Source organism: Limanda limanda, chromosome 13 (genome assembly GCF_963576545.1).
Source record: "Limanda limanda chromosome 13, fLimLim1.1, whole genome shotgun sequence".
Lineage (NCBI taxonomy): Eukaryota > Metazoa > Chordata > Actinopteri > Pleuronectiformes > Pleuronectidae > Limanda > Limanda limanda.
The window spans coordinates 20762905-20778051 of NC_083648.1; the positions used below are offsets into that span (position 1 = coordinate 20762905).

Consider the following 15147-nt stretch of genomic DNA (forward strand, 5'->3'; position numbering starts at 1 on the left):
TATATCTATCTATCCATATATCTATTTATCTACCATAAAGCTACAGTCCTCCACGGCTACAGGGGGCGCTATGATCTTTGACACCATGACTCGATAAATCCTCCTATCATCACACAGCGGAAGCTGCCTGCTCACCAGACACTTTCAAAGATGGCTCTCGCTAGTGTGTTGAACGGTGATTGTGCGGATTTTTCTTTTGACCATGGTCAGTCTTTCTCGTTCGGACCCGGACCCGGACTCACCGGCCCGGGTCTGGAGGCCCCGGAGGGAGACAGTCTGAGTTTCTCCGTCAGAAACCCGCTGTGCTCCGGGGAGGACGATGACGTCGAGAGGAAAATAGAGTTTCTGCATGGCACCACCACCTTAGCATTTAAAGTAAGTGACCGAGCACCGAGCTGTAGCTGGTGGTGTACGACTCTGTCGAACCGAGGAGTCGTCACTGTAAACATCTGAAATAATTCCCACTTTAAACGTCACGCTTCATTCGAGCTAACACGGGACTCGTCTGAAGGGTTAGCATGCTAGCATGGCTACAAAGGGCTTTCTCATGGTACATGTTCACATGTTCACATGTTCACATGGTGACGTTTGTATTTGACGTTTCTGATTCTCGGTGCAGCAGGTGATCACTGTTTGGGGTTCACAACAATGGCAGCTCTTTATCTGTACGAGCAACAAGTCCGCGGCTGTCGCGATTCTGTCACTTTCTTTAGTTCCTTTTCAGTGCATGAGTGAGATCCAACAAGCTGTTAGTTAAGTCAACGTCCAGGTGCACACACGTCTGCACACCAGGTTGACTTGTGCTTCTCAAAGTTAACACACTGATGAACAATATGCCCTCAAATTTGCGAGACTACAATTCATATATGGTACAAAGGTGTCAAGCTTATCATATCTGTAGAGACAGGAGACTGAGAAATGTAAACACATGTTTTATTGATCAAATTTGTCATTCGGATCAAACCCTCATAAGGCTGTGTAATGTTTTTCACATGAGCAGGTCAGATGTAAGTTCATATATTTAAGGATGACTTTTCCTGGCAGGCTTTTTACGCATCTATGTTAGGAGAATAGCCAATACGATTTCTAATTATAATGTATTATGTTATGTGCTATTTGTTAACGTATTCACCTTATTATTATTCCAGATAACGTAGATGTAAAGTGTGAGTACTCATCAAGTTCTCAGTGTATTTGATGAACCAGACATGACGTTTTGATGGAGAAATACTGAATGTGTAGTTTCTTTAAAAACTGATATATTTCAAGATCTTAACGCTTTCACACCCCTGAAACCAATCAGTCATCTGAACTGTGACATACAGAAGTTAGTTACACGCACACACAATGTGGACATGCTCCTTGAATAAAGTAGAAGACACTGAAGATTAAAAATGCTTTCAAAACAGAGAATTGGATTTCTGAAAAATTCAAGGTAAACCTATTACCTATGGCACATATATTTGGATTAAACTGCACACTGTTATTTTACAACTTTCAAGAAGTCCAAGGAAAACACCAAAACCAACAATAGAATTTATGCCACAGACAAGATTGTGTAATGGCCTGATTTAACTTGTGCTGCATTGGGTTGAAAATGCAAAAGAGTCATAATATTAATTTTGGGTGACACATCTTGTCTTTATAATGAAAACAGCCCGTCCAGCTTTCTCCTCTCAGTTTGTCACACTGAGCTGTGTAGACACTGCTCCTGTGTTTGGTTATCATTTTGTTCTCTTCAGGGGATTTGTTGATTTAAAGAAAGGAAAAGATAAATAACGCAAACCTTATCCCTTAATCCCTGTGTGGGAAGGAGGCTGGTTCAATTTCCCCCTGCAGACATCTCCCCCGGACTCACTAAACCTGTTGTCTTCACTTTAGTAACGTACTGCTGAGCTGAATCCACTGAAAATCCACTGACAGAGAGACAGGTGTTGGAGGGAAGTGTACTGTCTCACAGAAGTCTAACAGAAGTATCACCTCCTAACCAGTATCGCTCTGACAGAGATAAACCTAATATTGCTTTCTGACAGTTGTACAGCAGCCACACATCTGTTTTCATAAAGAGAAACAAACAGAGGCAGTAATTGCGTCATGCAGACTTGCATTGATTTTTCAGTGACTCCAGGGTGTTAAAATAAAAACCTGTGCTTCCTTATTTGGAAGACATGATCAGGTAATAACTTCTCAGTTGTATTGTGTTCCCCTCCTACTGTGATGAGCTCCACTAACGTCTTCCTCTCCTGCTTTCTCCTCTCTCAGTTCCAGCATGGTGTTATTGTCGCGGTGGATTCTCGGGCCACGGCGGGCGCTTACATCGCATCACAAACCGTGAAGAAGGTGATCGAGATCAACCCGTACTTGCTGGGCACCATGGCCGGGGGAGCCGCAGACTGTAGCTTCTGGGAACGTCTGCTTGCTCGCCAGTGCCGCATTTACGAGCTTCGCAACAAGGAGCGCATCTCGGTGGCAGCCGCCTCCAAGCTGCTGGCAAACATGGTGTACCAGTACAAGGGCATGGGACTCAGCATGGGAACCATGGTGTGTGGCTGGGACAAGAGAGGCCCAGGTAAATGCAACAGCTGACACGCTTATCCAACCAACAGTTCTTCAGTATGTACTAGGTATTTGTGTATTGTTCCTAATGGAGATTTCTATAAGGCCTTACCTCGGACATTAACTTATACAGGATGATGACTATTCAGCTGTTAATTCTTTCTTTATAAATGTTATTCTTATTTTCAAACTCAATAGGATCCCTTTTGTTTTTCCTTTTCTTAACAATGCATCTATTCAGGGTTTGTTGTTACATACTGGATTGGATTTGGAACATAAGACAACATAGCTGCAATGATTAATCAATCTGTTTTAATAATTGACTAAACATTACAGCATTTTTTCAACTAATAACATTTTCTAGTTCCAGCTTCTCAACATGAAGATTTTCTGCTTTTTAATTTAATTTGAGTGACATGTAACCTTAGATTTTGTGGTTCTGGTCATTCACAAACAGTGAACAAGTTTATCACCTAAAATCACTGCTGCTTATTCATCGGTGGAAATCATTGGCTGCAGGCCTGTTCTGCAATCAAACTTTTTGGATTTTCTTTTATGTTAAATATTTATGTATTTATCGCTCCATCTCTGTTTTTGTTGCAATGTAGCAACAGTAATTCTTTCCTTATAGAATGCACTTATTTGATGAATAATTTAAATAAATTGTACAGCGTTTAAATAAATTATATATTATGCATAGACCTGTCAAATCCTGTGGATTTCCAGTTACATAGAAGTGGACCCACACTAGTAGTTCCCTGATTTATCCACTAGGTGGTAGTGCAGCCTCTCTTATTTAAAGCGGTGGCTTCTGATGGCGTGCAGCGTGAGGCCGTACATCACAGGAGGTGTGCTTAAAGAGGCTGCCACAGTGACACCGTAATGGGAAATCGATGAGGCTGGGACTGCGGGCCAGCAACAGCACGGTGGGATGATGGACGTCGGGTCTCAGCCCTGGACAATTGGGTCGCCTGCATAATGCCTGTACAGCTACTGAGATCGATGCCTGCTTTGTGTGGAAAACAGAGAGGCCTGTGTGAACACTGACGGCCGTCTCTGTATGCCAACAAACGTAAATGACACGTGTTAAATCCTGGGAAATCAATTTGGGGAAATAATGATCCTTTTATAAGCTCAAGAGGTGTGGGAGCTTAGCCGGGGCCCCCACAATGCCAGTGATTGAAAGGAGAGGTAAATGTCATGTAAATCGTGATTAGGCGGGAAGCTCATTAGTCGACTACAATCACGTCAAGAACGCTCATTCCCCTGATGGAGCGTCTTAAACTGCATGCACAATAAATCAAATAAAAGCCATGTTGAGGAGCTTGACAATATCATGTTATAACTTAAAATGTTGTGACACTTGTAATTAGGCAGCGGTTGATGCTAGATAGCTTTGAATTAGCTTTACATTGACTGAGAGGAGCGGCTGTGTTCTGGGAAGCCCCCTGTGCCGCTCCCTGTAAGGACGTGAGGTCTCCATAATAAAGGAATGGGATTAAATGGGATGTGGCCTCATGATAAAATGGTAAATGAATGTATGATATGAGACCATGTGGTTTTACAGCCACTCCCAAGAGGATGGAGTGATGCGTGTCTCCCCCCCCTTTCTGTTTAGCCTCTGTTTTTTGTTTTGTTTTGTATTCTCTCTTGATCCAGTGGTGATTTCTACTGGGAGGGACAGATGACGGACAGACACTGACCTGTTTGATGCTAGCCACCCATCCGTCGCTTTGCTCCTCACTGAACCCTGGAAGCTGTCAGTGGAGCCAGCTGCACAGGCTGCTGTTCTAAAAAGAAAAAAAGCCTCTTTAAGCACCTGTCTGTGGATTGATGGAGTGGAAGGAGTCTGTCTTGGCTGCCACTGTTCCAACGCGCCTCCAGTCATTGAGCGTGCCCCCCCACTTATGCATCAGTAGTGCATCAGCCTTATGAGTTTCCCGCCCCCTCCCCCACCTCCTCTTTTTTTGAATTGAAGCCTGCATATTTTTTGCGTCTGCATTTGGCGCCGAGACCGTTAAGCGATATCACATTGGGCTCGACAAAAAGCCCCGGTGTGTGTGGAAAGGAATGGATGTGGGATGTGTTCTTTGGTTGCTGCTCCGCTTCTATACTTGGACCTCCTAAAGAGTCCTCTTCCACCTCCGTCAACCGAGCTACTCCACACAAGAGGCTGCCTTTACAACTCTCTCTCCCCCTGCTTATTATATTTTTAACGAGTCCCCCAGTTTTCAAGAGGAACAGGCAGGTCTCAGAATGGCAAATTACCCCCGTGCATAGGCAAGGACTGGATGATTACCATGGCAAGCTAACGACAGGCGGAGGAAGCTGCAATTTGCCAGTTGAAAGTGATGGTGAGCTTCGCTTCTTTTCCAGAAAAGCAAGTGGCTCTCCATCCCTAATAGAGCGTCACCAGTTTAGCAGAGGATCTGTGCACGCCGGGATGAGCAATCTGAGGGCCTTTTGAAGTGTTTTTTAATGTGCAAGATGAGCGATGGCAGTGGATAGTAGACAATTTTGTATGCATGTGTTCCCCGGCGCGATTATCATTCTCACAGGTTTTTGCTGTGTGAGGCACTGTGAAAAACAGGCCTTTTCGCAGGCGTTCCTTTTTCTTTTTTTTTTTTTCCATCTGCAGGCTGGCTGTGGGCGAGCTCACACACAGGCTGGTGCTTGTCACCCATTCCACGTCACTCTGGGATAAGGCCTAGCAAGTGTGTCACGGCGCGGAACAAAATGTCTTGCATGTGTCCATGAAGCGTGGTGTAGAGCAAACTGTCCCTCACAGGTCCGTCAGAGCATCGTGGGGCGGCACTGCACATGGGATTACGTGTGGGGGTGGAGTGTGGGTGTACTTGTATAATGTACACATGATGTGAGCACGTTGTAGATTTTTGTCACCCTTACTGTGGAGGTGCGGTTACCTGCGTAGCTGGGGTTGCATGTCGATAGTTAATTTTTGGCGTATCCACAGGGATCAATGAGGTCTGGAGTTACGCTCCTGGGCAGACACTGATGTGGCCCACGCCTCGTCAGCAGGTTCCGTGGCCGGCTCTGTTTTAGTTGAAGAGGATGCAGCTGTTCCGATCTGCCAGCCTTACTTCACTTGGAGAGGTTGCAGCTGTTCATATTCTCTCTCTTGAGGAGGCGGTGTGCGCGTGTACTTGCTTCGAAGTTTGTTTGTGCGAGAGTGGCGATGTTAGATCCACCCACTCATCTCAGTTATCCTGGCAAAGCTCAACACCTCAGTCAGGAGATCGAAGGATGCTCTCTGCAGCGGCACAACTCTCTTTACCCATTTCTTCCTTCCTTCCTCCCCCTTACATTGCCACTCTCTGAAACTGCTTTCGTCCTTTCTCCTCAGGGCTGTACTACGTGGACTCAGAGGGAAACCGGGTGTGTGGCGACCTGTTCGCCGTGGGCTCGGGCTCCATGTACGCCTATGGCGTGATCGACAGCGGCCTCCGGCAAGACCTGTCCGTGGAAGAGGCGTGCGAGCTGGGTCGCCGCGCCATTTACCAGGCCACGTATCGCGACGCCTACAGCGGAGGGCAGGTCAACCTGTACCACGTCCACAGCGAGGGCTGGACCAGGGTCTCCCAGGAAGACGTGCTCATGCTGCACCATCAGTACCAAGAGCAGAAGAATCAGAAATAGGAAGGGTTATATAATTCTCGTGTCTACTGTTAAAGATGTTCTGAAATGTCAGTAGGGTTAACACATGAATAAAACGGTCTCATCATGGATTGATTTCAACTTGTATCCCTTCTGCGACCTGTTTTGACTTGTTGCTAGCTCAAAGCTTTATTTTGTACATTTTTAATTCTTTCAGTGAGCTCATTCCATGGCTAGTATGATTTGAGGGTCTGCTGAGAGGTGGCCGATGACTCAAACATGCTTTAATTCAGTGTGGGTGTAGTGTTGTGCTTGCCCTACATACATTTAATTTGGATCCTACCCTGGGAAACTACATCTCTCAATAAAACCTGTGATGTTCTTTTTCCAAGAGCCTTGTTTTTGTTTTGTTATTATGAGCACTGACTCTACCTTGAGGTCACAGGATGGGGAATCACTGTATTTCTCTGGATTTACTCTTTATGTAAATGCATGTACCCAACGCCTCATCCTGCTTTTGATGTAGTCGCTTTGCCTCGGTTGGTGTTTACATTTCAGTCAGCTGTTCCGCCAGCTGTTGGGAGTCGGAGGTAGATGCAAAGCCTGTTTTGTCTCCTATATGTTCTGCGTTTATTAGCTGAGAGGAGCACTGTCTAAATAGCACTATTTAATTGCATAGCCCCAGCCTCAGTAATTGTGCCTCCTGAGTTGTAACAGTGTGTTTTCTTTCCCTCATTGATAATGTTCCCTTCCTCTGCTCGCATCGCACAAATTCCTCTTTTAATTGGAAGGAGAAATTTATTCTTTAATTCCTCCCGACACACTTAGCTCCTCGATGCACACTGTTGTGTGCCGCCCTGCCACGGTGCTTTACAATGTAACGACCCACGCTGGCAGTCTGCGCCCCTCCACTGGGCTTTATGGTCGGGAATAAACACTAATAAAGGGGATGGGGTAGAAATCCGCAGCCAGCGCACCTTCAAACAATGGTTAAAAACTAGTTTCACAGGTGACTAGTTAGCAGATGGAATAGAAATAGGATTTCGATAAATGGAAATGAGCGGGTTTCCTCTGTGATGCCGGTAAATGAAGGGAGGGAAAATGGAGCATCAATAGAAGCAGATACTGGTAGAGTGTCTGTACATGTCCCTATACCTATGCTAAAAGGCAGCAGATGTGGATAAAAGCATAAAACAATTGAAAGGAACTAAAACAAAAAAAAAACACGTACCATCCTCCAGAGATTAAAGGGTTGAAAGGATTTATTTTACAGATGGATTGACAGTCTGACATCTTCAGAATAGTGGATAAAGGCTGCGTCCATTAAACATTCAACATATAAAGTGTCACTAAACCAGAGTGGAGGAAAGGCATGTATTGATTAAAGTAAAGGCTGCTTTTAGAGCCTGCAATTTTACTCCATAATTGCTCAACTTACTATTTGAGCAGAAGCATAGCGACAAATGTGTGAACATGGGACAGATGTGTCCTGCTTAAAATGTGTACCTCAACCAGAGACGTACTGATTAGACATTGGCTGGGAAATGGATTTGCATCGTTTGTCTTTTAGTTAGTCGTTGAACTGGAGACCTGGCTTAAGTAATAATTATAATACATTTTAAATATGGTCTTGTCTCCGTGTTCCCGTTAAAACCCCGGCAGCTTGCATTTGACTGAAAAAAAATATATACCAACAACAGCTGATAAAGACATCAGAAACGATTTTGAGGTGAAAGGGTCTAAATCGGACATATTCCTTGAATGCAGAAAACAGGATTGAACCATATCTGCTGAAGCTCAGGCTGTGATCAAAGGATGGAGCAGGGTGACTCATAATTTGTGGGGAGGTCAGAGGATGAGAGAGAGTGACTGAAGAATTTCAGAGCACAGTAATTGTTCTGTCTGCACAGATGATGCGTATCTCGTTCTTATCACTTTAGTTGTGGGAGAAATTGTAAAGCAACCAGTGGTGGAGACGTGCTGGGAAGGATTTTTTTCTCTTCAGAAGATGCTTCAGGGTCACAGCTTGGACATCCTCCATTCCAGGTCTCATAATTCTTTCCCTCTAGCTACACCATGGGTTTTGACATGCATGGTGAAATGTGCTAAAACCACAGACTTCATGTAAAGATTGAAGAATTTATAGCTCTGAATCCTCCTCTGGTGGCTGGTTGTGGTTTCTGTCATAAACCATGGCCCGTCCATGTTGTTAGATAGGACGTGAAAATCTAAGTACATTTAAAAAACATTATTTCCGAAGAGGTTTTCTGTCATTTGAGGTAGTTCTTATCACACTGATGTATTAAGTCTGCCAAAGAGGTTATGTTTTTATCTACCTTTGTTTGTCAGCAGAGTTACGCAAAAACTACTCGATCAATATCAGTGATTGTTTTTGACTTTCTTTAACATAGGGTTATGAGATAGGGTGTGTTTAACGATTTTTGTTGATTCTCAGTGAAATATTCACAGATCTTGAAGAGGAAAATCTAGCAAGTTTAGCGGACTGATATTTATGAGTCTGTAAAAGTTGTTGCAGATACAAACAAAAATGTGGATGTAGCCAACTAGAAATGTAGCCAACTAGAAATTAGTACATAAAGCATTAAGTACTCAAAAGGCACTTCTGGCAAGAATGAGTGTTATAATATGGGAAATATATTTAAGTGTGTATTTACAGACGTCAGTATTCATGATTGAAAATCAACAATTACTATCACCTCAATATTAACAGCTATGTACCACTTCAGATTGTCCAAACATTTCCTTGTTCTTTCATTCTCATATTCATACAGACGACATTGGTCTTCAAATATACTTTGGTGGAGGTATGAACTCTACAGTGCCATTTTCACTAAGTGATTTATAACGAGTTAATTGATGATACGGACGCCATGATTGAAACAGAGACTGATTCATAATTGGTAGGGCTGCATTTATGGGAGGGGCCTAGATTACGCAGCTCCACCCCTCCGTCACCACAGTGAAGACTGAAGCTTCCGGATAAATAGGGCAGCGTCCTTATTTTGGAAATAACTAGAAAATGGATGAGCATTTAGTCAGGTACAGACATTCATGAACTTTGCTGGATCCCCTGAACTCCTCTGATGATCTTCTGCTGGTTTCACCTGTGAAAGTTGGTTGAGGGATTTGACTCGGACCAGGTAAGAACCCGTTACATTTTGTCCTTACAAGGGTTAGCTTCTTATCTTATATCTTAGTGTAAAAATATCCAACACATTCATGTTTATACAGTTGTGTGTACGGTTTCCTTTCCTTTTTCAGATTTAGACAGACATGTAGGATTGTTTGGGCTCGTTGGGGCCGTGTGTGTTCTACGCTAGTTTAGCAAATATGCTAACATGCCAAACCGAGACAGTTGACATGCTAACATCATACTTTCTTAAACTCTACATGCTATCCTGGTCATTCTGAGCCTGTTAGCTTGCTGGTGTTAGCATTTAGCTCATTAGTTTGTCTTGCATGAAGCCAGTGTAGCATCATGGCTGCCCTGAAGAGGGCCTGTCTGAATGTGTGCACCTTTATCAGGTGTAGGAGTCATTATGTGTTGCTTCTCTTTATCACAGCAGGCGTTTTAGTGAGGCTGTGCAAACACTAGGGGTGGGAATTGGCAAAAATTTAACGATTCAATAGTATTGCGATATTTGGGCTACGATTCAATAGTATTGCGATTCTGCGATATATTGCGATACTGCAAGTATTGTGATTCGATTCTGCGATATATTGCGATTCATGTCCCCCATATTATTCAAAGGCATTACAAAAAATTAGGAAAATAAGACTACTCACCTCACTTCAAATGTCACATTTAATTCTGTGAACAAGATTGTCTTCTACACATTAACTGAAGTGCAAAAACTAAGAAAGGGTAGTGCAAAAACTTTGTCCTTGAACATTCAGGACACAGGACCTTTGTAATTATTTTCTTAATAGGACACCTCTCACATGAACACTGAGCTCCCAGCACATATCTTACAATTATTTAAATACAATACAGTCACATAAAGCAGACATAATAGAGTAACATAAACCTGAGAATAATCATATAAATAAGAGTAACCTAGAGCTTCAATCAAATTGAGAAAAATAAACAAATGTGTACTACTAGAGTCCAGTCCAGTTGGATGAATGTTAAATTCATTTGGGAATATTGGCATTTTTGTTCAGAAAAAAAAGTTGGTCAACATGCTCAGATGTTAAAGTGCTCCTCTGGGCCGTTACTATATCTCCTGCAGTGGAGAACATCCTTTCCGCATACACACTAGGTATCTTTTAAACTCTGAAACTCTCCTCGTCATGCTTTGCCAGCCAGGGGCTGTTACATATATAATTGTAAAAAAAAATAAAAAAAATTGCAATACTTTGTGCTACAGTATCGATAGTATCGCGGGCGCAAAATATCGCGATACTGGACAGAATCGTTTTTTTTCCCCACCACTAGCAAACACCTTTTATACCTGGAGACCTGCTCAGAATACACAGAATTCTTTTGAAGCAGATTGAATTCCTAAGCAGAGCCCGTTTGTAGAAATTATTTTGTTTAAAGCTTTAGGTTTATAAAGCTGTTGTTGTTTGTATGAATGTACCTGTCTGCCCTTTTGGCCTGTGTAGTGTAGTCATGTAGAGAGGAAACACTGTTTGTGTGTATGCATGTGTGTGTGTGTGTGTTTGAGAGAGACAGAGAGAGAGAGAGACCTTGGCGTTGGACCAGCAGACTGCGGGCAGAGCGGTGGACACAGTGGTCGGCCTGGTGCTGAGATTACAGGTTGTCAACAGGTATTTTTAGAGTAGATGTTATAATCAGCAGCGGCCTTCAGAATACTTTCACAAAGCTTTATAATCGGGACAAGACGACACTAATGGGAGACATGACAAGAGCGAAGAAGAAAATAGCTTTCTTCTTTTGGGAGGGGGCGGGGGGGAGGGGGGGGGGTAAATTAGATGGAACGCTATGAAAAAGACCAGCTGGCGAGATTCAAAGGTGCCAGCACAACGATTCTCACACTGTGAGAAAATAACCCCTGTGCCCACATGATGCCATCTGTCAGGTGATCCCCCCCCCCCCTCCCCCCAGACACCAGATCCCATCTGAACAGAGGTGCCCTGGCAATTATTTTTCCTGATTCACATGAATCTCACATATCAGGCGCTATTTCTCTTGATTGGCTGCTCGGAACTTTGTAATCACATCTTGAAAAGGGACAAAAAAAACCAACCCATGCACGTCTTTTGGTGATTAAGTATCCGGCATCCATTGTTTATTACTGTTGATGCTTCAGCCCGACGGGAAAAAACAAATGAGAAGTCTATCTGGCCTGGGTAATGACTCCCGGCAGACTGCCTCTTGTCCACCCCGAAGGCTCTTCGGGTGTCATATAATCAGTACACCCAAGTCTTAAAATGCGTGCCAGTTGTGAAAAACAACAAAGCTGGCATGTAGATAATTGCCTCTGTGGGCCCGGCGCATCCCCGTCCTCGCCGGGCGCGGGAGGCAGCTGCTGCGGCGCCTGGTTATGGAGGTGCTGTTTCTCATCCCTCACGCTGACAGCCACACTCTTGTCATTCCTGCCGCGTGCTGGCCATGGCCGCCTCGCTTCTACTCGAGACTGTCCTTTTTTTTCCCTTGCCCTCCGCCCCTTCTCCAGTAATGTTTTTGGCAATTGCTTTTTTTTTTTTCCTTTTTTCCGACTCGATTAATTCAGTGACACGAATGAACACAGCCCCAGTAAAGTAAACAGTGCAGCCCTTGAGTTGTGTCCGATGTGAGTCAGGACTCGTCCGTTTCCCAGCAGGCACTTAGAGGAAGCTTCTGCCAACATTGCTATTGCACGCTTGATGATGATGATCATGAGGGTGATGGTAAGGATGAGGAGGATGTTAGTCCCTACTATTAGTGCAGACTGTGCCACTAGAGGCCTGAAGCAGTGGGCTGTTTATCCCTTGTCATGACACCTGACTGTATAAATGGGGCTTGTCTGTTTGTTTTATCGTCCACAGTGCCAGGCCTTGCCTCCCAGGCAAACAGAGACAGGGTCAGAGAGACCACAGCTAAAGATGTGGCAGTTAGAGCGATGGTGGCTGCCATGGTCACTCCACTTACTCCATGTGGCTTCTGGCTTTTCTTTATATTGCACTGCGTCCTTTAATACGTGGTGACTAAGTCCCTCGGGGGAGAGAAAAGTGAATCGCGGATCCTTTTGTTTCACAGTATCAATGGCCCTTTTTGCCGGCTTCTTGCTGTTATAGTGGCAGTTCAGTTCTGGTTATGTGAGCAGTTACATTTGTTTATGTGACGCACCATTACATGGTATGTTTTTTTTCTTCTGACTGACCTTGTGTGGAAGCTGATATCATATACACTGCTTCTGCTTCATTATCTATTGAAATTTTGAATGGGAGAAATGTGTGGACGCAGAAACTGTCATTCTCACATGAATCATTGACGAGAACAGCATCTACTGTGTAAATCGCAGCTTTGGATTCCACATTATTTTCCCTCCGGAGGTCTCTGCTTTACAATTCTGATAGAAGAGTACTGAACTGGAGTTTGCTCTTTGTTGGTTTGAAGTGTCACTCAGAGCGGCAGGCTCTCTGACAGAGTGGCCGGCCCCAGCGGAAGACCCATCTCTAGAGGGACCACTCTGCCACCAATCCATCCTGCTCTTGCACCCCACCACCTGCATGCGCCTTTTTGTTTTTGTGTTCCGCACATTGACTCAATCCCCCCCCACGGTGACCTCGGCCCGTCGTCCACTCCCCTCCGGCGTGATCCTGCTCGGATCAATGCCACCTCCCTCCCCCTGACGATACCGGCAGGGGAAATGGAGGCACTAATTACCCACCCCAGAGCTTGTTACCCAGGCTCAGCCCTCTCAGCTTTCTGGCTCTTCGCTTACTACACAATTGCAATTCCCGCCAGGGGGCAGGACGTGAGGGTAATAACAGAGGGTACCCATCCAATCGGACGATCGCCCGCTGATAGATGATCTCCTGGGCCGGACGTGACAGAACTGACACGAAAGGAGGTTGGGAGTGACTCGGAAAAGTGATTGACACGCAGCTTTGGCACCGGGATTATGTGTGAGAGAAATAATTTATGACTTTCTGTTCTGGAGCCGAGACAAATGCCAGAAATGAGTAATGACCTCTAAGAAGTTCGGCTTCTCTGATCGCAAACAATAGCCCAGTTTGTCACTGCTGTGGAAATGACAGAATTGATGGCATTATGAGAATGAGAAGCTAATGGACTAAATCATGGAAATGGCTGTTTAATTAAATATCAGGACCCTGCTATGAACAACATCTTAACATTGGAGACATTCTCACACTGAACAATGTCGCTCCTGTGGTACAAAGAAAAATATGGTCCATTGTTCTTTCTTATGTTAACTGCCTCTTTCTTTGTGTCCTTCACTATCTTGTCATCCTTCTCCCTGTCCCTTTGTGTGGGTTGGAGTGCCAGGGTCTTGAGCGCCCAGCAGTTGCATCTTTGTGTTATTCAGTCTCTCATGTTTTCATCAGAGGAAAAATAATTGTTTATTTGTCTCTCTTCAAGCATTTACCCCTATTCATCATTTTTTACCATAGCCCTTGGTTTCCCAACTATCCCTCTATCAGCAACTTTCCCCCACCCCCAGCCCCACCACCATGCATCTGCTTCCCTTCCATTTTCTCTTTCCACCGCCCCACCGCCTCCTGCCATCCACCCTCTCCTCCCGCTTCCTCTTTTCACCATTATAGCCCACCACAACCCACCCCATCTCACCCATTCCCCTCTTCCCTTTCTCAATATTCCCCCTCCTTGCCTTTCTTTGCTCAGGACCGATCTGCTCTCATTGCACTGATGGCCCCTATGATTCAGTTGAATGGTGCACTCTCTCCCCCGGTGCCTCTCCAAGGCCTTCCTCAGCAGCCTGGCTCTTTCTCTGTGGGCACAATGTCAGTGTGACACGTTCTCCTCATCCTTCTGACCTCTCGAAGGCTGAGTAGAAATTGATCATCATATAGGTCGCAGGGAGATTTATGGACTGATGCATTGCACTCTCCAGGTGGACATGTAGATGTTAGAGGTTAATGCAAACACTGAGCGTGAAGACTAATCAGGGGGGAGTATATGTTCTCAGGCTGACATGTATAGGCGGATGTGGGAGTATTTAATACAGTGGATGGGTATTTTTGCTCATGTTCATCACATTAAGTAGTCTATTTCAGATCTCAGACACAACACCTCCCCTTTGAACCTATCGCTCGAGCCAGCATCGAACACTGCCTGAATCCATACCACCTTCTTTTATTCATCCCTAATGGCGCATGTTTCACTCCCTCAGAATTACCTGCAACACCTCTCACTGCATTTGGCTGAAATGCAAATGGTGCAGGCTCACTGTGATGCCGTGTCCCATTTCCTCCCTGTGCCCTCACCCTCGATACTTCCCCACGAATATATAGCAATATTGTGAGGTAACTGTGAACCCCTCCCCCTCTTCTTTGAAGCAATGTTTTATTCACAGGATAATTTCACCTGTTTACATTCACTGTTGCCCTCTTAGCTCCCCTCAAGACACTTCTCTGATTTAGCAGGGCACGCCTAAAACATTGTCTTGACCTGTGAGTGACAGTTGTAAAGTAGAAGGGCTCTGAGTATGCACACGTCAAGGCTGATGCCCAGTCAAAGCTGTGGTTCCCATTCATTATCTGCACTGTGGTGGCCAAAGGAACTCTAATTTGTCCTACCACAGTTTCATAATGAACCAAACCTTTATTATACTTCTCATAATAACATAACATAATACTTTCACTTGCTCCTTTGCTACATTGTATACCTGTGTGCTCGCTTGCGTTATTGTCCATAAAGTTTTTATCACCCATGCAGGACCTCAGATGAAGTCCTCTCTCTCTTTTACTCTTTAGTCTGTTTTCCCTTTTACTCACAATCCGTTAAGCGTGAGAGCGACCTTC

At 44.6% G+C, this 15147-nt stretch overlaps 1 protein-coding gene across 1 annotated transcript; it reads left to right on the top strand.

The window, feature by feature from the left end:
- The first annotated feature begins 138 nt into the window (after positions 1-138).
- psmb5 (proteasome 20S subunit beta 5) lies at positions 139-6562 on the top strand. Its single transcript, XM_061083910.1, has 3 exons — positions 139-375; positions 2263-2569; positions 5921-6562. The coding sequence occupies exons 1-3, from the start codon at positions 151-153 to the stop codon at positions 6211-6213; spliced, it is 825 nt and encodes a 274-aa protein (XP_060939893.1). The 5' UTR covers positions 139-150; the 3' UTR covers positions 6214-6562.
- Positions 6563-15147: the final 8585 nt, after the last annotated feature.